Source organism: Saccostrea echinata, unplaced genomic scaffold, assembly GCF_033153115.1.
Source record: "Saccostrea echinata isolate AGI-Se365-2 ecotype Australia unplaced genomic scaffold, CSIRO_AGI_Sech_v1 ptg000020l, whole genome shotgun sequence".
NCBI lineage: Eukaryota > Metazoa > Mollusca > Bivalvia > Ostreida > Ostreidae > Saccostrea > Saccostrea echinata.
The window spans coordinates 3542012-3564472 of record NW_026889769.1 but is presented as its reverse complement, the minus strand read 5'-3'; the positions used below and the strand labels follow the sequence as shown (position 1 = coordinate 3564472).

General features: G+C 33.3%; 2 protein-coding genes across 2 annotated transcripts; both read left to right on the top strand.

Annotated features, from left to right (window-relative positions):
* The first annotated feature begins 5015 nt into the window (after positions 1 to 5015).
* On the top strand, positions 5016 to 7035 carry LOC133190075 (uncharacterized). Its single transcript, XM_061325547.1, has 4 exons — positions 5016 to 5093; positions 5599 to 5777; positions 5984 to 6103; positions 6816 to 7035. The coding sequence occupies exons 1-4, from the start codon at positions 5021 to 5023 to the stop codon at positions 6873 to 6875; spliced, it is 432 nt and encodes a 143-aa protein (XP_061181531.1). The 5' UTR covers positions 5016 to 5020; the 3' UTR covers positions 6876 to 7035.
* A 5394-nt stretch (positions 7036 to 12429) lies between these two features.
* On the top strand, positions 12430 to 16265 carry LOC133190074 (fatty acid-binding protein, liver-like). The gene is made up of 4 exons (XM_061325546.1): positions 12430 to 12578; positions 14558 to 14736; positions 15182 to 15301; positions 15671 to 16265. Exons 1-4 carry the CDS (start codon positions 12506 to 12508, stop codon positions 15728 to 15730), a joined length of 432 nt encoding a protein of 143 aa, XP_061181530.1. The 5' UTR covers positions 12430 to 12505; the 3' UTR covers positions 15731 to 16265.
* Positions 16266 to 22461: the final 6196 nt, after the last annotated feature.

Here is a 22461-nt window from a genome sequence, read left to right as displayed (position 1 = left end):
AGGTCACACGTTTTGTTTTGATTTTTGAACAAAAAAGTTGTGATTTCAGATTTTCTAAAACTTCTTTGGGATTTTTGAGACTGCACATTTGATTTTCAAAACTTTTTCAGAATAGATAAAAGGAATGAAGTGGGTGTTAAAATAACCGATTGAGGGGCAATATGAGAAGCATCTATCCTAATTTTTTTTAATTCAGAAGTGACTAAAGAATTATGTTGATTACCTAATCAATATGTACTGGTCCCAGCTGACAAAACAGGTATTGCAATTGTATCTTAGATGACTTTGATTTAATTCTACAAGTGGCAATCCGACTTATACTTGCAGTTCCTTTCTAAGGAAGAGATTCTTCAAAATCACTTCACTTTTAAATATTTTCAATATTCCAAATAATCAAATTGATTTTGAATAACCATTCCTTTATTGGATTCCAAAACTTTATATATACATGTATCCTTACCTATCGGGATACATAGCGGGATCAAAAAATGCTCTACCAATACTCTTTCTTTACTCCTCATAAAAGTATTAAAAGCAATGAAGGAAAAATTTAAGTAGTATTAAGAAACAGAATATTGTGGTGTTAATCAAATGTGGATACTTAAAAACTCAACCAAAAAAAAAAAAAAAAAAAAAAAAAAAAAAAAAAAAAAAAATTGAGAAAATTTGAAATCACTGAATTTTACCAAAATCAATAGCATCAAAATGCATTTGATTTTTCAACACTGTACTCAACCATCCCCCAAGGCTTTTAGACAATTGCTTCTTCAATAAAAATGGAACACAAAAATTTGCATGCCTTGTCATTGGCCATCTGCAAACATAATGTTATTGTTAAAAGACATTCCAATTCTACATAAAAATATGCTTGAGTTTCTCATTGGCAAGACAATATCTATAATATCTTTGGAGATCAGGCAACACGACCATGAACTGAAAACAGACTTTTAAGTTAAAATTTTTATTACCTTGTCATTGGTCATCTACATACTTTCATTGTTAAAAGCCTTTCTGATTCTACACAAAAATACTTAGAAGATGCTTGAGTTTCTCATTGACAATATATATGTTGTCTTCGGAGAACAGGCTTACTACAATATTTTGAAATTCCCAGAGATACTAATTTTTCCCCATTATTAGCAGATACGTTTTTGTATTCTTATGAAGCAGGATTTATTTTAAAACTTCTACATGAAAAGAGGAAATATCTTGCTGTGACCTTCAATTTGACATTTAGATATATCAAAGAGGTTTTATCGATCAAAACTAATAATTTTCATATATACTTTGATTCGGTATATCCCAAAGAACTTGAAATAAAAGACACCATGGAGTCTGACACATCTGCTTCATATCTGGATATTATACTGGCAAAAGAACTGGCAAACTAAACTTCATGATAAACATGATAACTTCAACATTTCTATTGTCAAGTTCCCTCATTTATGTAGCAATATACAATCATCATATGCATATGGGGCTCATGTCTCACAGTTGATTCGATATACAAGAGCATTTTTTGTGTACGAAGAATTTCTAAAGCTAGGCAGGCTACTAACAAACAAGTCGGTGATACAAGGATATCTACAATCTTGTTGGAAGTCAACATTTCGCGAATTCTATGGTCGATACAATGACCTTGTTTGCAAATACAATCAGTGGTTGAATATTTCACACTGAACTAATTACGAATTTCTCTGTTTACCCGATCACGACAAGGAGCACACGACGAGTATGATTGCTCGTCAGGGGATGCTTATTCCTTTATGGCAACTGATCCCACTAATGTTTTTACAGGTCCGTATTTGCTCTGCTCGCATTTTGTTTTGTTTCATTGGTCTTTTGAGCATGATAAACTGTTCCTTATCTTTAAAAATAATAAGTTTGAAGTGTCTCCTTCACAGCATATTATAAGATAGGGAATTGGTTGAACATTTACTGGACTGTAATTTATCTGTGTTTGTAAGGTTGTTTATATTTACAATTTTGCAATTTTATCAAAGTCTGACAAGTTCAACCAAAGATTTCTGATTAACTAAAGAATAATCCGAATAAGTTAGAGAGGATATTATGGTGAATATTTTTCTCAGTGGTCCAAATAGTAATAATTTTGACTTTTAAGGTATGCAAAACATTAAGAATGTCACCATGATACAATTTAAGACTTTTTTTTTATTTTGCCTAATTTTATTAATTGTTCATTCATGTTATGTGTTGTTCGTCAGTGTTAATATTCCGTGTACTTATTTACTTAATGTTATTGCAATGATAATACTGTTGCATAATATATTTCATTTCGTTTTGCAATATTAATGATATTGAGTGTTCTCGTGCATGTGGTCAATATGGACATACGAAATAATTAAACTATCTGTAAAAATTGTTAAACCATTTAAAACTTAATCAATTTTGCCAAATTATCCCTAGATTGTTAAAATAAAAAAAGAGGAAAGCAAAGATAAACAAAATTAAGCAGCAAAGATGTTACACCATTTTGAAAAGGTTAGAAAATGATTATATAAACTTTTTATTCGATGAGATCAAACCATAACAAGTAGTTTCATTATACAAGCAATTAAATGATAATTAACAGATCATGATGGTTTTATTGATAATTTTAAAAATTTGAGTGTACATATCATCAACACAGATGTCATCGTGTCCCCAAGTCAGGTTACTCTCCTGGGCAAACAAGACATGGTCCCATGATAATTTAGGTCAGTTAATTATATATATATTTTAGATCAGTTAACTTACACTCTAATAAATCTTGCTACTTCTCAATTCTTTTCATAATTTTTACTTTTACTGGTTGTAGTAATGATTAAAGTACACAGATAATTTTCTAATTTTCCTCAGAGGTCAATAATTTTTTAAATGTCAAATACAGAAGAGATACCCAATCGTTACCATTCAATGGCAAGTGGATTAAATATGTGTCCTTCATTTCATTTTGACCATAGAAAGACTAATATTGACAAATCGACTTGGTTTTATTACGAACTCTACAAAATTGTTTGCCAAGGACATTTGACGCTAAATCATGAATAAATAACATCAGGCATTTATACTCTGTACATTTATTATTTTTGGTCAATGCATTTGTGTATTATATAATTATAGCCTAGTTCTTGACATCATTTAAAGGTATCTATGGTCTGTATCATTCAGTTTTCTGTTGTAAAACGCAGTACAACATATCTGTATATATACGTACATTAGTTTAGAATATAATTAAGCCTTGTGGCAATAAGGTCAATCCTCTTTGTTAATGGTTCTGATAGTTCAACCCAAGGTCAGATACTCCTAGTCTTCTAGTTTAATCAATCCTATCTGATATATCTGTTAAGTAATTGCGCATCTTTTTCCTTGTTCTGCGTACATGTAGGACGTGACAAGAATCTGTATTCTAAACGTATTATTCAACCGTGTACTTAACTTTTATTTTTTATACTGATACCAAATTTTTCTTTATCATGCACTCAAGGCATTCGTCAGTTATAGTAAAAAGTTAGGGCTTGGTCACACCTTTACCGGACAAATCCGTTCGACTCCGTTCGCATAGTTTCTTATTCGGTGAATACGTTCAGAGAGGTCCGATGAAGTTCGTTTGAGTAACTGGAACGGAAACCGTCGAAATAAGGTGTTCTGTTGAAGTCAGGTATATTCTTTTAAGGTCAGACGACACGTTCCTCAATGTACATTATTTCTCAAGAATTTACCATTGAAGTATTGCTACTTCAACTTGTTTCCTCACAAAAAATTGAGATACCTTATCAGGCATTTGTGCAAGATACCAGAGGATGGTGTTTCATATACAATTCTATTTGAAATCACTTGAATTGTCAACATCACATTTTTTTGTATTTATTTCCTAGGACATTTTGAAAACTGTTTAGAAATCACAAGATAATATTATAAATATTTATTATATATTGCAAGGAGAAAGAAAACAGATATTTGAGGAACGTGTAGTCAGATCTTAAAGTACTGTAGTATACATGCGTTTTGTACACAACTCATGAGCTTCTCCTATTCTTGACCGTTTTGCTTACGTTGATTTCCTTTGGATCACAAGTGGACAAATTACTGGTCGTTAAATAAACCGGACGTACTCTGGACACCGACCGCAGGACCGTTAGTCTAACTTGAGAAAATAGTATTGTCAGTTTCTCATGAATTGCGCATTCGTTTTATACGGTACTCATTCGTTACTGATACGATGAAGACCGTTAGTTGACTATTGCTTGTACATGTCTGGTAGTCGTTCGTTTTTTGTCAGTTTTATACGCCTAGAAAAAGCAGCAGGGGACAACTTTTATCAACATATTACCAACAAATTGCGTTCTGACGCCCTTTTTTCATCCATTTGAAGTCCATTAGGTAAGGTCGACGCATTTTATTGGCAATAGTAAAATGATTCCATCTCAGTCAATGAAGATTTAAACCTGCTGATAAGGACTCAAGAATGAAATTATTATATTACTCTTATTATCCCCCCAGAACGGAGTATGGGGGATATAGTAACGCGCGTGTGGGTGAGTGGAGGAGTGACTGTGTATCGGAAGTTTCGGAAGTAATAATTTATATCGGGATCGATCTGCTTTTTTGCGATGGGATGATCCGCTTTGCTGTACCCTTGTTTAAGAACTTCAGTTCCCATGCTAGCGATCATCGACTCTACCCTAAGTTCCAACTGGTAAATGAAAACAATTAAATTGAGTGAAATCAACACTATTTTATTCCACCCCAATTTATATTTCTACTCCAATAAATTCATAAATTTTTCACATAATATGCAGTTGTTAATTTCAAACATCGAGAGAAAAAAATCTATAATTTATTTAGCATATTGAAGACCAATAGCGACCCACCGTTTAGCCTTCGATCAACAAATAAACACTGACCATCCAATGAAATTAAGATCCTCCTGAGGCTTTAAATGGCCATGAAACGAACTGGTTGATCACAATTTACTTTGTCAAAGCTAGGTTAACACTGTTTCCTAATCCTTTGCATAATGTCTCAGTTCAGTGGAACATGGGAAGACAGAGAAGTGGACCCAAGTATGGGACCATTTATGGATGCGATAGGTAAGTAAACATTGTAATGAACCCGTAATTGTAATCAGTTCAAATTTCGATACTTATTTTTATCATTATTTGTGAGCTTGGTCTTTTCCCCATGGAAATAAAAAAAAAACCCCAACATAATTCTGTGTCAAATTCTAATTAAATCACAATCTTTATGCATAGATATATGTTAACACAAGTATTATTCATACGCTCATTTATAAAATGCAATCTTAAAAAAAACCAATAGAATAATTTATAATTTTCTTAGCGTCTAGGGAAAAAAAATTGTGTTTACAGACTTTCTTGTAAAGCATAGCCTAATATTTATTTTAAAGGATCTATATAAACGAGATATATCCCTTTGATTTGCAAAAAAATGTGTGAAACACTATCAAGTTTGAATACAAACAAGTAAATAAAAGAGACGCCTTTAATCTTAATTGATAATTCCTTTGGTTCATTGATAAGATAAAAAGAATAACTCCCGCTGAATGCTCAAGGCTTTAGATTTTTTTCTAACTAGGATTAGGAGAATACAAGGATAAATATATGGGCGCAAGATCGACGGCAACATACGATATAAACGGCAATAACTGGAAGGTGACGTGGAAAACCTCTCTGTTTCCGGATAATCCCATGACATATGACATTCAGGTCGGAAAAGAATTTGATGGTAAAGGCCCAGATGGTTCCGATGTAAAGGTATTACTGAATTTTTCTTATAATTTAGTTACTTGGTTGAAAAAATGGAATATATATAAAACGATATGAGTAATTAAATATCAATGCCAAAAATCAAAACTGAATAGGCACGAAGGACGTACTAACAAAAATTTCATCCAATGCATAATCATCACGAAGAATCTGAATTGGATTGCTTAAACATGAAATGTACAAATTCTATTTAGACAACTCTCACAGTAGTCAGCGACTGTGAAACAAAGGAACACGAGGTAACAAATTTTGAAGACGGGAAAAACCGGGAATTCATCATCACTAGAAAGGTTACCGGAGACGTTATGGATGTTGTAAGTGTCTGTAGTCGTATGGATACATAATACCAACAAAAATTTGATGCATACATTTTGGCTGATTTGGAATATATAGAAATGACATAAATAAATAGATTCCTTAAATATAAAGAAATTGCAGGATTTCGTTGGTGTTCAAATATGCAACTTTTTGCCATTTTCTATACATTTTTTTGCACACATTTTATGGCGTTATTACAAATTCTTACAAATTTTTTACAGTTACTTTGGCAAACATTATTCAAAAGTTATCTCTATGAACATATATCTAATAGATACATTGCTGATTTCTGAAAAAAAGATTGTTTGTGTTAATTATCATTAGGGTGGGTTGCAATAATAAGATGTGGTCAGAAAAATTAAAGTGATTGGTTGAGTATGTTTTTACTGTGTTTTAAACCTAGCCGGTGTATCTACCTGTACATGGCAATGCACGCTCAAAGAGCATGTTTTGCATGGGTTTAATATATTAGGTATTTCATGTGTATGGAAAGTTTTGCAAGTATTAAAACAAGGGTTCTTCGGATAATTGCTTAGCAATTAACAAGTCAACAAGTTCATTTTTTGAAAAAAATTAAACTAATCGTAGATTTATTGAATTTACAATCGTTAATATATATCTAGTTGAACGTTGTTAGAAATATTCCTCAACAAACTTTTGTCTCAAACATAAGAACGGTGAAAATGAATTTATTTTGTTGTTTTTCAGACGGTTGAAGCCGTTACTTCTAAGGCTACGATGAAAGGGAAAATGTACAGGAAGAAGTAGTCCAATGACCTCGTTTTGCCCGATCTATTAGGTACCAGCAAAATGTCAAATTCAGCAAACAGAAGGTCTATTACAAACTCCCGAATCGGACAATTACAAAACATTAGAGCGGTTGAGAAAAAAAGAAGAAGAACGGATTCCTAGCTTTACACTGATATTTAGAATTTCTCACACTAAAAATCTCCGGGAATCTTGGATGACTATTTACATATTATGAATCCCTTATGTTCCAAAAAAGCGATGTGTGCAAAAATTAAATTACTGAAAAGACAGAGTGTTTGTTTTTCTTTAAAATGTTTTAAGTATGACGCATTTGCAAACAGAAAACTTGAAAACTTGGATCTTTAATCTACTTCTAGAATTTCTATTCTCAGCTTATCTTGTTTGTAGTTTTCAGATATTTGTTTGTAAAATGAATTTAAGATCAGTTCCGAAGAATGAGCGTAGAAAGTATTTGATAAATTGCGAATATTGTGGCATAATCCTTACAGAAAAATTAGAATGTCAACGATACATCTATATATATGTTTAGATCTAAACGCCTCGATCTTTAAACAATTAAAATGCACTGCAGATGACTATAAACATCAAATGGATTAAATTGCTCAAAAACATTTCAGGAAAAAAATTCAACAACTACGATTGAGATGTATTGTAAAAGCTGTAAATAATTAGAATACGGCATGTTCAGACAGAGGACCTTTTGAAGGTCGATGTAGCAGCGATGTGTTCTGACCTATTTTCTCTTTGACAACAAAAGGTTTAATATTGACAAATCGACTCAATTTTGTAATCAATACAATTATTTGCTCTTAACACATAACATTCATCCAAAAGATAAACAAGATTGAATGTATATCAAAATATAGTTAATTATTATTTGCTATAACATGTATGAGGCCATTGGATTTTTCTACTATAGTGTATTAACTTTAGAATTATTAAGAAAGTAACAAACATTAATGTACAATTCTACAAAATGTGTTCTATCGTCAATATAAATGTTACATTAAAAAATTAAATCTAAAGTTTAAACTTATCTATAAAATTAAATTTCAGGACTTATACTTGATCATAGGAAAAAACTCCCTGCTGACTACGGTTGACATTTTCCATTTACATGTACTTCTGGGTCAAAAATATTTCCACTGAAATATTCAGTAGTAATGAACGCTTGAAAATAAAAATCGTTTGTGTTCGATATTCTATAAGGTTAGAACAAATGAAATGTATTTCCACTTGTAAATGTGAAACGAATAAAATAACTTCACAACAAAAAAATCATTATAATTTAGTAATTAGAAAAATGACCTTTTCATCAACTGACAATATTTTAAAAAAAGAAAAGAAAGAAAGAGGATAATTTCAGCAAAAAACCTTAATGAATTATCAAAACTTAAATCTAAAAAAAAGTCACCTGTGGGCCACACCATTCACTTGATAAAAGAACACTCTTCTTCCACCTTAACAATGAAGCTCTGATGACGAATTTTTAGACTGTGGGTACACTGTATAAGGTAAATGGATGGCTTTGAATGGAACATTTTCACTGTTCAAATCCATAGCATACATGTGTACATTTTTAAAGTAGAGCACTGTTGTACTTGAGGAGCATGTTTTCTTAACATTAAATATTATTTTTATTTACTTTTTTTAAGGATATTTTTTCTGTCAAACCTAAATCAACAATTATTTAGGGCGTTTGAAAATACATAATTTTACAAGCCCCTTCAGTGGCTTCATCGACAAGGGGAGCACGAACATTTGAAATGTGCACTGCAATTACAAACTTGAGACTTGTTATTTCTAAATAGTATTTTTATCCTTGAAGGTCCCATTTGAAAATCGCTCCAACACAATCATGGACCTACCCTGGATTTAGGTCAGAATCAGAAAAAAATTAACTCTACATTACCTGAAGAAACTTGAGTATAATTAATAGAAAGCTTTCCTAAATGCTCTCGATAAAAATTAAATTTGTTTCCTGATTACTTTATCTGGAATTTGAATCCCATCCTGTGTCTGCGTCCCTTGCTTAGCAAAAAACCCGATGATCCATTCTGGTTTATGCCACAAACCCACTGATGCCACAAGCCCAATTATCTATTGTAGTTTATGTCACAAGCCCAATCATCTATTGTAGTTTATGCTACAAGCCCAATTACCTATTGTGGTTTATGCCGCAAGCCCATGGAGCCATTTTTGGTGAACTCCACAAGCCCGTGGGTGGGCCATTTTGGTGTATGCCACAAGCCCAATGAGCCATTCCAGTGTATAAACACATGTTAAAACAGGAATAGTCCGACATCTACAGAGATTGAGTAATTTTAAAGTGCTTGAATACCTTGTCATTGTTCAAAATCATGTAACTTGTATAAACAAAATTAATGTTATAATCTCACACGATTTTGAATTTATTTAATTTTGCATCATTTGTATACGAGTTTGTATAAAGAGTTCATATATGGAGATGAAAGTATTAAACATGCGAATGTTGCTATCCTTAAAGCTATTCATAATTCAAGGCCAAATGATACAAACACTTTTTTTTTCAAAAAATCATGAAAATAACACCATACAAGTAAAATGAATAACGTTAACTGCATATATTTTAATTTTTTCATTCAAAGTTTCACTAATGTCCTATAAAGTGATTAAAAGTTGTATAGATTTAAAAGGATGATTGCAGAAATTTTATATTTTCATCATTTACTACCAGAAAAAGTTAAAAAATGTATACATGTATCAATGCAGGTATCTATTTTTTTTGGTTTGTATCATCTGTTCTCTAACTATCCTTAAACTTGATGAGCCTTAAGAAAAACCCTCAGTGAAAGATAGCGTAGATCTAGATCTGACCTTGAAATAAATGACTCATTCGTCCAGACAAACAGTTATCTTTAAATTTTCAACCTTGTATTGATTTCTTAAAAGAATATTTTAGACCATATAAAGAAAAACACAACGTCGATATATCAAACATAATCCTGCATATTCGGGTGTCGGGCAACGTAATGTGTAATCCAGAAACTTAAAAACATGCACTGTTTAAAATTAACACACAATGCAATTTAGATTTACAATGATTATAAACTGAAGCTCCGCTCATTATTCCTTGACCACACAAAACTGTATTTTAATGCATATAATCCTTTTTTACATTAAAAACCTCGATAATGACAAATCCATTCGGTTTTATATCCAGTACTACAAAACCATTTGAAACAATATTTTCTCTACATGCTCTGGTTGAAAATTTAATGAATTCATTCATTTACCAGTATCTGTGGATTTACTCATAGTTTTTTATCTCACCTGAGCCAAAGGCAGACGTGAGCTTTCCTGATCTATCTGTCTGTACACTTTTCACATTTTCGACTTCTTCTCAGGCACCACTGGAACAATTTGAACCAAACTCATCACAAAATATCCTTGGATAAAGGGGATTCCAATTTTTCTAATGAAGAGTCATGCCGTCTTCCAAGGGGAGATAATTAAGAATTACTGAAAATTTAATTGCATCTTTTAAAAATCTTCTCAAGAGCCACTGGGCCAAAAAAGATGAAACTTATGTCAAAGCATTCTCAGGTATTGTAAATTTAAGTTGTTCAAAACATGATCCCCTGGCATAGGTTGGGCCACAATGGATGATCCAAATTATGCATAGAAATATATAGGAAAAAATCCTTTAAAATCTTCTTCTCAAAAACAACAAAGGCATGAATAGTCATATTGAAATAGGAGCATCCTTAAGTGGTGTCGATTTACATGTAAATTTGTTCAAATCATATACCCCCAGGGGTATGATGTGGCCACAAAGACAAAATTTTACACAGAAATATATATAGGAAAAATCTTCTCAAGAATCACTGGATCAGAAGAGTTAAAACTTATGTGAAAGCTTCATTACATAGCTTAGATTGAAGATTCTTCAAATCATGACCGTCGGTGGAGGAAGGGTGAGGACATAATGGAATATCAAAGTTTTACATTTTTAGATAAGAATATAAAAATCTTTTAAAACCTTTTTCTCAAAACAGCAAAGGCGGGAATAGTCATATTTTGTATGGAAGCATCCCCAGGAAGTGTACATTCAAAATTGTTCAAAACATGGTCTGAAAGAGGGGATAGGTGGGGTATGGAGCTACAATGGGCGATCAAAGTTTCACAAAGGAAAAATCTTCAAAAACTCTTCCAAAAAATGAACTTGATTTGGAAACATCTTTAGGTAGAGTAGCTTCAAATTTGTTCAAATCATGACCCCCAGGGATAGGGTGGGACACAAGGGACGATCAAAATTTTACATAGGAATAAAGATATGGAAAAAATAATTCAAAATCTTCAAGAACGGCAAAGGGGTGATTAGTATTTATAGGATTTATAGGAAGCTTCCTCAGGTAGTGTATTTACAAGTTCAAATCATGACCCCCAGGGGTAGGTTGGATCAACAACAGGATATCAAAATTTTACATAGGAATATATAGGGCAAAATCTGCTGCTAAAGAACATTGAGTTCTTTAGAAGACTCAGGTAAGCATTGTGGCACAAGGACCTCTTGTTAGATCAAAGGCTTGTCATATATAATTTTAAAATATAGATATAAAGATATAAAATCTCATGACAAAGTCATAGTGTTCATTTAAGAACAGGGATACATCCTACACGTTAGTGATTTCGTTTCAAAGGAAAAAAAAAGGAAAAACTAATTTTGATTTTGAGGCAATTTTGCTAGACTTTTTTAAGTATCCAAGACACATTCTTCTAAACCATTGCATAGTTAAAAAGTTTTATGAGACAAAAAAAATCATTTATGTAATAAATATGCTATGCTCAGTATGTTCTCAAACTTCATAAAAAGTTTTTGTTGTTGATGGTGTTGATGGTGTTTTCTTGTAGAACATTTATTTGGTAACTGTACATGTATGTAAAATATGATCATACAAATAAAGTTAACTCCAGCTCTCATCATCAAAACTTTCGAAGACTATAGGATTCAGTATTTTCTTTTTAGAACAAAAGTTGAATTATCCTAATTATAAATTTAGATCGTTTAGCTGTTTTCATTAAATAATCAAGTGATCACACAATATTATTTTAAGCCGCACAAAATTCAAAACACGGCACTGGTTCAATCAATTGAATGATTCATCTTTACATATACAACTGGGTTGCGCTTTCAAATGTCTTTCGTGTTTGAAGCATTGAACAGACTAATTTAAAAAAAAAAAGCCTCAAAGACGAGAGAGAGAGAGAGAGAGAGAGAGAGAGAGAGTACAAAAATCATTCATTGCTAAAGTGTAAAGTTTTACCAGACTTGCAAATCCAGGTGAAAATCTAGTACGGTGACTTTAATAGAATTCCCAGACAAGAGAGTACAAAAATCATTTATTGCTAAAGTGTAAAGTTTTAACAAACCTTAGGAAATGTGTCTGCAAATCTAGGTAAAATTCTAGTACGGTAACTTTAATAAAAACGTTGGTCTTAAATATAAGGACCTCAACGGGTCACCGTATTGTTTTCAAGTGATAAGAAATACACATTATGCAATTTTATATAGTCATGTAGCAGACAAGCCTAAGCTTAGTTTACCTTAACCGGCGAGGCTTGCACGAATTTCAATTTTCTGAAAAATGTCTAAATTCAATGGAACATGGGAGGATAGAGAATTAGATCCGAGCTATGAAGCCTTCATGGATGCAATAGGTTAGTGGCTTTTAGTACATTTTTTCAGGAAAATATTCTATGCTTTTATGGTTTTAACATGCTTATATCTATGGATGGCAATCGCATAATTTTTTTAACCTATTAGTCGTAATTTTTCCCCATCAGGTAACCCGTCAATCGAACAGATGTACATGCAAGACTTGTTTGTATTTTTTATGAATCCCTGCAAAGCAATGTGTAGAAAAAACTAATGAATTCTTTTCTTTCAATCAAAGTAGAAAAAGATAACACTATTTACATGGACGTTTATTTCGCTATATATCTTAACATGAGTCTAACGATATTTTCATCGACATCCATAATCCTTGGAATAGAACAAAGACCCAAGGGCCACAACGCTCACCTCAGTTACTTTAACCACGCTGTTCTTCATCCGATTCTTGAATGATATTTAAATTTCCTTGAAAAAATTGTGACCCTATATTATGGCCCAATCCTAACTTGCAATTACGGAGGAGAAAAATCTTTTCCCGTATACATTTAATATGTAAAATTTGATCCTGAACTACTGATCAACTCTAACCTGGGTTTCAAATTTTAAAAAAATAAATAAATAAATTCACACAACATGGGAATGGTTCAAATTAATGGTTCTACTGTATTTCTTTAAAAGATTAAATAAAATTCTTATATAACTCTATGCAAAACTTTGATCCCCTATTGTGGCCCCACGGAACCTCCGGGGACCATGAGTTAAAATTTAAGAATCTACACTACCAAAGGAAGCCTTCACATAAGTTTCATCTTTCCTGGTCCAGTGGTTCTCGAGAAAGATATTTTTAATGATTTTTCTTATATATTTCAATGTAAAAAATTGATCCTTTATTGAAGATCCATCCTAACCCCAAGGGTTCATGATTTGAACAATTTACAATCTACATTATGTCTGGAAGCTTGCACATAAGTTTCATTTTTTTTATTCAAGTGGTTCTTGAAAAGAAAAAAATCAAAGACTTTTCTTGTATATTTCAATGTAAAATTTTGCTTCATCTTTTCTGGCCCTATAGTTCTTGAGAAGATTTTTTTAATGACCCCATGCTATTTTTGTCATTTCTTGATTATCTCCCCTTGGAAGCGGGTAAGGCCCTTCATTTGTATACTTTAAAATTCCCTTAAACCAAGAATGCTTTGTGCAGACTGGTTAGAATTGGCCCAGTGGTTCTTGAAAAAGAAGTCGAAAATGTTAAAAGTTTACAGACGGACGCCGGACAACTGGTGATCAGAAAAGCTCACTTGAGATTTCAGATCAGGTGAGCTAAAATGATTTCATCAACCACTGATGTTGACCGGCGACATCGCAACTTACTTGTATTAATATCGCTGTGACGGCACAAATGTTCCAGGAATACTTTCCTGAACGTGTCCGAATTTTACGCTATTATCATGTTACCACTGAAAGGGGTGGGGGTAAAGATTGTTTGATTTCAGGTTTTTGTACTCTCGGTTGTACAAACCGTGACGGTAGCTCAGTCGGTAGAGACAATTTTGTCGCCCCGGTCTCTATTAATATATCGCCTTGCTGTCGATGGTGGTGTTGACATTTCGCTGAATAAATTGCAAAGTTTTTTTCACTGATTTATAAAACTAAATCAATTACCCAAACCTGGGTTTTATTGTACGGACGATGTTTTCTGGAATTCGCCTTCAGCCTTAATACTCTCAACTCTATTGTATTACGTTGTTCAGCACATAGGACGATTTGTAATGTGCTTTTCATATTCTTCAAAGATCTACAATGATTTTTGTATGGATTCCGTTTGAATAAAAAATATCTATCGAGGAAATACTGATGTAAATGAGAACTGAATCCTGAAAATACAAGTCCACCCTCTGCTCCTCTTAGACATGAAACTTCTTTTCAATAAAACGGTTTTTTTTATTAAAACCAAATAAAGTTGATATAGATGAATGTTCTACAATTAAACACTGCTAAGTAAGTGATATTTGTTGTATCCCAGGACTGGGAGAATACAAGGAAAAATACAGGGGAGCAAGAACTACGTTAACATACGAAGTAAACGGCGAAAACTGGAAAATTACATGGCTCACTTCACTGTATCCCGACAACCCCATGACGTGCGACATTCAGATCGGAAAAGAGTTTGACACAAAAGGTCCTGATGGATCTGATGTTAAGGTAAATTCATTTCCTTGAAATTAAGAATATGCAACATTTTCTGTTGACAGTCAGTATCTGGAAATCTAAAAACAAGCTCACAAGTCTTCATATATCAATTTAAGAATGAAATGAAATCTGTTCATGATCTTTTATGTTTGACACTGCGACCGTTTGGGCTAGCGCAGTTGTGTATTTATTCTGAATTTCATTACTGTATTTACTGTGTTTAGCATCAAAAGCCTGAAAAGTGCAAAGAATATCTTTTGAAATAACCAATATGTTTACAGAGGAGAAAAAATATCATGTAGAGGACGATACTTCACATTTTGTTTTTAAGTGATTTACCTATTTTTGTCACATTCAGTGTCAAGCATCGATCTACCCAAGTTCCATTCAATTCATATTTATTCCGATTACCTAGCAATATAGAATATTTGTATAGTAAACTGGACAATATTTTCAGGCAACATTCACCGTAATAAGCGACTGTGAGATCAAAGAACACGAGATTACGAATACTGAAGACGGCAAAAACCGAGAATTCATCATCACCAGAAAGGTCAATGGAGATATTATGGATGTTGTAAGTTCTTTATTTTATAAAAAAAAAATACTTGTAAGCTATCATAAAAGAGTTAATTATTGATTAGGTGATAAAAAACATAAGTTGTAGCATCGAGGAAACTCAATAGCTGACTTGATTGTCTTGAACTTTGACCCGATTCAGCACAGTTTAGGATTCATTTTGTGGAAGATTATCAAACTTTCAGGCACTAAAAATCTTGCATCGTATAACCCTACCAACCAGTTCCTTTTTCATTATTTTGAATTTCTTGGTTAAACAATATGGCTTTGTAACAAGCAAAGGGTTTGCATCCGCTTTTGTCATAAACATAGTTGTTACAATAACCTTTGTCTTGGTTTTTTCCCGTTTATCTGTTGTGTTTTTCAGACTATGGAGGCCGTTACTTCTAAGGCTACGATGAAAGGGAAAATGTACAGAAAGAAGTAGTCCAAAGACTTGGTTAGCTTTATTCACTGGAATTTGACTTGGTTTGCTTTATTCACTGGAATGTTAGAAACGAACAGATACTTAGAAGTGTGAGAAGTGCACACCTGTTTGGTTACAAAAAACTAATACATGTATAACAGTTACATGTACTAGAGGACTGATTTATGCTTAAAAGTGTGATTCTAACTTGATTTTTGTTCACTTGTTAAAGTATAATATTCATCGATCAGTGAAATTGCATAAAATATGTCCCATAGTTGTGTTTTGTTAATCATTTTTACCAAAGTGCCAGTACTTAGATAAACGACCTTCATTTTCTGTGTGTAAAAAATGTTCAATGCCTCATACCTGTATTTAAATCTCCAAGTGTCAATACTTCCAGATAGTAAATGTAAAAATCTAGAACACAAGGATTTCAAAATCAGCGCCTTTATTCAATACTCTGTGTAAATACATGGAGGGTATCTAATGTACGAAAATGTCAATAAAATCTTGCGTATGGATTTAGATAAGCATATAAATTGTTATCAAGTTTGATAGTTTTCCTTTAGTTTGTCAATATTGGGAATAAAAAAGAGTTGCATATTAATCTGTTGATTGCAATATTCTTTTAAAGCTATAAAATTGCTAATAAGTTATCCTACTTAATTTTCGAATCAATGACAAGGCACTTGGTATTCAACTTAACTCCGCCCTCTTTTTTCAAAATTTTGAAATGACTGAAATATCCTCTGAATAGCAGAATTGTCCTTATTGTGTTAAACATTACAACTGTAGTGTAAGCTCAAGGATTTTGTACATAAATCACAGTTACTGGTAACTAAAAATCTGTCAGAAAACAGCTTGAAAAAAATACACGTCTAGGTCGATGTTAATACATATTCCTGTTGCGATTCAGAAAGTGCATCATGTAACCCCACAGGCCCTTAAAATACCCGCTTTTTCTATGAGTTTTATGGGGGGGGGGGGTCAAAAGTTATATACTTTTTGTGTCGCCTGCAGAGAAGAGTGACACTTAGGGATCAATTTACCCGGCGTCTGTCTGTCTGTTTGGCTGTCCGTCTGTAAGAGGGTAACAGGTATTGATTCGATATTTTGCAAATATATTGCCTAGCACTTGGGCTTTTGTAAAATATTATGATTATTGATCTCGTGAACCTTGAGCTTGATCTTTGACCTTCATTCAAAATAAATCATTGTGCCGATAAACAGCTTATTTTTGTCATTTAAAGAGGTAAGCATATGATATTTAGCATGTGCACTGTTTGCCATAAAACATTTGAAAAATACCAGCGTTACAGTCCACTTAACCTTGGACTTTGACCTACTTTGCAAAAAAACTCCTGACAGTTGATTTAACTTGTGTCTTTTGGGATCGGTATACCAAAAGGATCGTTGTTGACTGACAATTGCAGTAATCTCTTTAGGGGGATACTATGGTAAGAAAAGACAAAGGCAAAAGGAAATTTAAGAAATGTAATAAACAGAAAATTCAATGTTTTGTGGTTGGATATGGAATTTATTTCACTCGTGAGACAGGATTTTTTTTATATTTTCAATTTTTTCAGACAAATAGTCATTATAGGCACAATTGTAATTTAATTTCTGTTTAGTGAAATTGAACTTTTTTTGTTCAAAAATTCAGACAATATAGCCTTTGTAAAATCCGTTACGTCGAGGTTTTCGATTTTACTCCCTTTTCGGTTATAAAACGTCACAAAACAAGAAAAAACTGACCAAAGAGATTCTTTTGTAAAGAATCTTGAAATAGATGAGATGGTTAATCTGATCCATGTCTGTGTGCGAAGGATCTTCTTTTAGATTTTAAGAGTATACAGTTCATTTTTTTTTTTAGTTTTCTAGGTGTTCCCTGTAGATATGAACGGAATGCATGGAGATAACGAATAGTATTCAAGCTCAAAAGTCCATTAAACAATACAAGATAGGAGCAGAGCAAATACAGACCTCCAAAACATCAGAGGTGGAATCAGGTGCCATGAAGGAGTGAGCAATCCCTGTCGACCGGTCACACCCGCCGTGTGCTCATTGTCATGATCGGGTAGTAACAGAAAAATCTGTCGACAATTCAGTGTGTAAATAATGGCCTAACAATTAGCATGAAAAACGCCAGTGAGCATTTGACTTAACGATAAATTGTACTTGCTGACAAGGTCATTGTATCGACCATAGAACTTACGAAATAAGATTTTTAAGAATTTTTAGATTTTCAATTTTTTTTCATCCTGGAGGCCAATTTTTCTACAAAAACCTGGTTCCCATAACTCCTCTCATAGTTTACGTAGTAGCCAATTCATATTTTGGAATATTATTGGTGGTGCCATGTAGATGTACAATAAGGAATATCGGATTTTCCCTTTTCAACCTAAGTGACAACTGGAGGTTGACAAAAAAAAAAAAAAAAAAAAAAAAAAACCGACAATTTTCTACAAAACGTGGTTCCTAGAAATCTTTTCGAATTTTATTCACTTGCTAATCATCTATAATTATGTATATCCTTAGAAAAAAAAAGATTAAAATTGTGAGGGTGGAAAATGCCTTAAAGTAAAGTTTCATCATTGAAACACAGACTTTAGTTTCGTATCATTATATGTATTTTACAATTTTTGGGGGGCATTTTTCAGAGACAGCATAAGAATTGTTTTATTTGCAAATAAGATGCTTCAGGGGTTTAATTTACTGTCAATGAATGCCAAATAGCATTGTATCTAGCAAAATAAGAAATGCCACATGCCCGGATCTAGAGGGGGTCGGGAGGTCCGGACCCACCCCCCCCCCGCCCCCGGAATTTGCAGAGTTTTTAAAAGTATATACTGAAGCAAATAAAAAATGCATAAAAATGACTTTGAACCCCCTAGAAAACATGGACCCCAAAATCACCACCACGAAATAGTTTTTTACCTCTTTGGAAAGGAGTTAAGGTGTCATTGCTTTGCTTTTTATATATTTTTTATGCCCCCGGATCGAAAGATCCCGGGGGTATATTGTTTTTGTCCTGTCTGTCTGTTTGTCTGTCTGTCTGTTGTCAACTTTAACCTTGCCCATAACTTTTGATTGGTTGGAGCTATGACTTTCATACTTCACATGTGTATTCCTTGTGACAAGACCTTTCTTTGGATACCATCATATTTGACCTTTTGACCTTGACCTTGGAGTTTGACCCACTTTTGCAAATTTTTATGAGACTTTAACCTTAGCCATAACTTCTGAACAGTTGGTGCTTGGGGTTTCAAACTTCACATGTACATTTTTTGTGACATGGCCTTCCTTTGGATACCAACAACTTTGACCTTTTGACCTTGACCTTAGAGTTTGACCTACTTTTGAAAAACTTTAACCTTGGTCATAACTTTTGAATGGTTGGAACTAGGGCTTTCATACTTCATATATGTAATCCTTGTGACAGGACCTTCCTTGGACACCAACCACTTTGACCTTTTGACCTTGACCTTGGAGTTTGACCTACTTTTGAAAAACTTTAACCTTGGCCGTAACTTTTGATAGGTTGGAGCTAGGGCTTTCATACTTCACATATGTAATCCTTGTGACAAGACCTTCCTTTGGACACCAACCACTGTGACCCTTTGACCTTGACCTAGGAGTTTGACCTACTTTTGAAAAACTTTAACCTTGGCCATAACTTTTGAATGGTTTATGCTAGGGCTTTGTTACTTCACATATGTTTTCCTTGTGACATATCCTTCCTTTGGATACCAACCACTTTGACCCTTTGACCTTGACATAGGAGTTTGACCTACTTTTGAAAAACTTAAACCTTGGCCATAACTTTTGAATGGTTGGTGCTAGGGCTTTCATACTTCATATATGTAATCCTTGTGACAAGACCTTCCTTTGGATACCAACCACTTTGACCTTGACGTTTTACTTACTTTTAAAAAACTTTAACCATCGCCCTAACTTTTGAACAGTTGCAGCTAGGTCTTTCAAATTTCACAGGTATATTTCTCGAGACAAAACCTTTCTTTGGGTACCAACATTTTTTTATCTTTTGGCCTGGATTTTGACTTGCATTTGAGAAACTTTAACCTTCGCCATAAGCTGCCATACGGGGGCATCAGTGTTTCACAAACACGTCTTATTTATTATTATTTTTTTTTTTTGCTTGTCAGGAAATTCAATAAACATTGAATGTACTGTGCATCTGTTCATATTTTATGATTCATATTTTAAATTATCTCACAAAAATACAGTCAGTAAATACGTGTAAAAGTATTGAATAAGTCAGTAAATACGTGTATTTCCTAACTAAAATCAGTAAATACGTGTATTCCCTAAGCAAAATAGGAATTTCATGCATTTCGTAAAATTTAGTAAATACAAGAAATTCCTGATTACACATATTCACTGTAACATATCTACTACCAAATTATGAATAAATATCCAGATTAAGGGGGACATTACAAAATAGTAACAAAATGTCTGAGGATGATTTTTTGTGAATGGAGGATGCTTGTTGTACAGTGAACTTCACTCGGGGGGGGGGGGTTAGACGTAAGCGATATGATGTAAACTTTATGTTTTTTTTTTCAAAAGAAAAAGTTTTAGAAAGGATTTTTTACGCTAAAAAGGCCCGATTGGCAAAAATGAAATTTTCCAAACCTAATTCATGTCTACAGGTCACCACTCATCATATTCCGAAAGATGAATTGGCTACTGTGTAAATATAAGAGAATTCTGTGGAAGATGGTTGTGTAGAATAAAATATGAAGATAACGAACAGTATTCAATCTCGAAAGTCCAATGAAACGATACAAATTTGGTGCAGAGCAAACACGAACCTCAATATTTAGAGGTGGGATCAGGTGCCATGGAGGAGTGAGCATCCCCTGCCGACCGGTCACACTCGCCGTGTGCTCCTTGTCATGATCGAATAAAAAAAAAAAACCCGGAAAATCCGTAGACAGTTCCGTGTATAAGTAATGGTCTAACAATTAGTATGAAAAACATCAGTCAGCATTTGACTTAATGATAGGTTGTATGTGCGACAAGGTCACTGTTTCGACCGTAAAACTTGCGAAATGATGACTTCAAACGAGACTGTGTCCTTAGTTCATCAATTTATTTGTCAATAGCTTGCCTCGTTTTAGAAATTGTTCGAACGAAGAGCATGCTCTTACGTTTCGAATCAACTGGGAAACAAAAACCTCATATGCAGGTGATAAGGGTATTGCTACATAAGTACTGCAAGTTGGCGATTGAAAAATTGAAGTCATCACACTTATCATTTATCATAAACCTTTGTTGTAAGTTTAGCATTAAAGTGTTTTTCTAGTAAAATGTCCAAATATGAAACAGATGCATCCAACTCTGTGGTATCTTTTATTTCAAGTTCACTGGGATATATTGAGTCGACATATGAATGGAAGTAACTATTGTTAATTGATAATACGTCGTCGATATACAGTATCTAAATGTCGTATTGAATTCGAAGATAACAGTAAGTGTTTTCTTCTTCTCATGTAGAAGTTTTTGAATAAATTCTGCTTTATATAAATACAAAAATAGGTCTGCTAATAAGGGGGCGCAATTGGAACCAATGGGAATTCCAACAGATTGTTGGAAGACCTGATCTCCAAAATCTACATATATATTGTCCATCAGAAACTTGAGCATCTTTTTAATATCAACTTCAAATACATGTACTTGTGTGTACAATCAGAATGTTTTTAACAAGATAATTTTGCAAATGACAAGGTAAGTATATTTAAAAGTTCATTTTTATTGAAAAAGCAGCTGTCTATGATGTCAAAAGCCTGGACTTTAATTTATCGTTGGGTATGGTTGTATAAAGTGTTGAAAAGTCGAATGTTTTGAAGTTATTGAGTTTGTTAAAATTTTGTGATTTCAAATTTTCTAAAAGTTTCTTGGAGTTTTTAAGTATCCACATCTGATTTACGCCACTTCTCGAATATACAGTTGTACAGTACTCTTGAAGTTTCTCCTTCACTGCTGTAAATATTTTAGTGAGGAGTAATGTAAGAGGCTTCATAGAACATTTAATAGAACCCGCAATGTATCTTTGTTTGTAAGGATTTTTATGGAGATTTTGAATCCATTAGAAATATAGTAATTCAAATTCATTTTGATTGTTGGGAATACTAAAAATATTTAAAACTGACATAGGGTTTTGAAGAACTTCCTCCTTAGAAAGGGAACTAATGGTATGTTGGATTACCACTTGCAGAATTAAATCCTAGTTCCACTAAAATACAACTCAAATAATGAGCGTTCCAAACAAAGACAATATTGTGACCTGCTTTGTCAGCGGGGACCAGTATACTGATCGTGGAATCTACTCAATGTCTATTTCTTGTTTCCCTCCTGCATTGTCGAAGACAGGAGGATAAATGGTTTTCATATTGCCCCTCAACTGCTTGCTATTTCAACATCCATCTGATACATTTAATCCATTCTGACAAAGTGTCCGGGGATAATCTTCTACTGAATTCATAATATTTATGAAATTATGACGCCAATTGAAAGATCGGTGTTGCCTAAACTTTAGCCCTCTTATAATAAGTGACTTAACTACAGAACAGAACCAACTATGTTCTAAATGATGATTTGACTATACTGTTTAAAAAAAAAAAATAAAAGAGGGGTTTTCCCTTAACCTCCCCCCCCCCCCCCCCCGGCAGGGTAAAGAAACTTCTGCAGCACTTTTGCACATCTACAGGAGTAGAGAACATCAA